Genomic DNA, 1,614 nt, shown 5'->3' with positions numbered 1-1,614 from the left:
TTGTCCATCCGTCCGTCTGTTCATCCGTCCATCGGTCCATCTGCCCCGTGTCTCAGAATAGCTGACATGATGGTGATGTGTCATAGTGGTGTGGAATCACAGGCCAATAGATCTGTACACAGCAGAGAGCAGACAAGCTGCTTTGAGTTGATCTCTCTCCATGTTCTGGAAACCTTTTAGTCCAAAATGGTTTGGCTACTTTTCATAAAACGGGAAAAAAATAAAACAATAACATTTGGTTATTTAGTCACCAGCTCTCTCACACACTATATAGACACTAGTTAGTTTGTCAACTCCTGTTGCTGTTCTTAGTCATGGCTGCCAGTTCCCACCTGATGTCGTGTGGGAGTCCCGACTGCTCCACACCATACTGAATAACTGCTAGCTTGCATAATGACTTCAGACCAGGACTCAAGTCTAAGACGTACAGGTCATGGGGTGTTGGGTTTCCTCCAAATAGGATGACACAATCTCCCACCATGCAACAGCACATCCCATACATCCATTCGGGGCCTTTTCCCTTGGGCTCAACATTCCTCCATGAGAAGGTCTGTGGATTGAATTTCCACAGATCATTGAAGTACCGGATTGAGTTCTCGCCACCAAATATGTACAGCTCTCCATTGTAGATAAAGGCTGAATGAGCACAGCATGCAGGAGGTGCAGGAGTCATGCTCAGCCAGCAGTTGGTCTCTGTGTCAAACACACTGATGTTTTTGTGGATGACCTCCCGGCCTCCATAGCCCCCAAATACAAACATCTTTGTCCCGATGACGGAGGCAGAGTGATGTGATGAACGAGGTGGCGGAGTACCTCTGGTGTTAATTAAAGACCAGACCATTGTGGTGGTGTCCAACTTGTAGATGTCATTAGAGTATAAAGACATCTGGTTACACATACCTCCATGGATATACATGAGCTTCAGAAAGATACAGGCTGAGTGACTCCTCCTCCCCTCTGGAACAGTACCTGACACCTTGGGCTTCAACCAGCTGTGGGCGTCGACATCAAATGCATAAAGAATGTTGCATTGTGGGTAGCCGCCCCAGATGTAAATGATATCTTGCATCAGTACAGCTGTGTGGCCCCAGTACCTGGAGGGAACCTCTACTCTTCCATTTGTCACCGGGGACAACTTCCTCCAGCGTAAGGACACTGTGTTGAAGATGTGCACTTCAATCTGACCACTGTAATTCACAATACTGTACCTTCCAAAGAAGTAAACCTTTGGTCCCACAGGAACAGCAGCACCAAATGTTCCTGTTGGTCCTCCTTTCAGACATACGGTCCACCTCAACATTTCTCAGACAGACTGCAGTGAATAAAAGAAGCCTCGTCAAGTGTTGTTGAATACAGCTATATTGTGTGTTCTGCCCTTATATTGGTACAGTGGCCTCCAATTACTGATGTCATGTTGATGACATCAGTCCAATTATGGAGTCCCACCCGGCCTGGCGGAGCTGTACACTCGACTGGACACATATTAGTTGTTAGTCAATTACATTAAATATTTTAATTATACTTAAAGGTGAAAGTACACACAAGTATTGTCATTCAAACAGTTATAATACCAAATATAAAAGTCATTTTATGCTATCATTTTCATTTATCACT

General features: G+C 45.0%; 1 protein-coding gene across 1 annotated transcript; it reads right to left on the bottom strand.

Annotated features, from left to right (window-relative positions):
- Positions 1-289: 289 nt before the first annotated feature.
- LOC308289448 (kelch domain-containing protein 3-like) lies at positions 290-1,300 on the bottom strand (the record flags this gene model as incomplete). Its single annotated transcript, XM_080731137.1, has 1 exon — positions 290-1,300. One exon carries the CDS (start codon positions 1,298-1,300, stop codon positions 290-292), a length of 1,011 nt encoding a protein of 336 aa, XP_080587263.1.
- Positions 1,301-1,614: the final 314 nt, after the last annotated feature.

Source organism: Nannobrachium achirus (genome assembly GCF_963921795.1).
Source record: "Nannobrachium achirus genome assembly, chromosome: 1".
Lineage (NCBI taxonomy): Eukaryota > Metazoa > Chordata > Actinopteri > Myctophiformes > Myctophidae > Nannobrachium > Nannobrachium achirus.
This window is presented reverse-complemented; position numbering and strand designations above follow the sequence as displayed.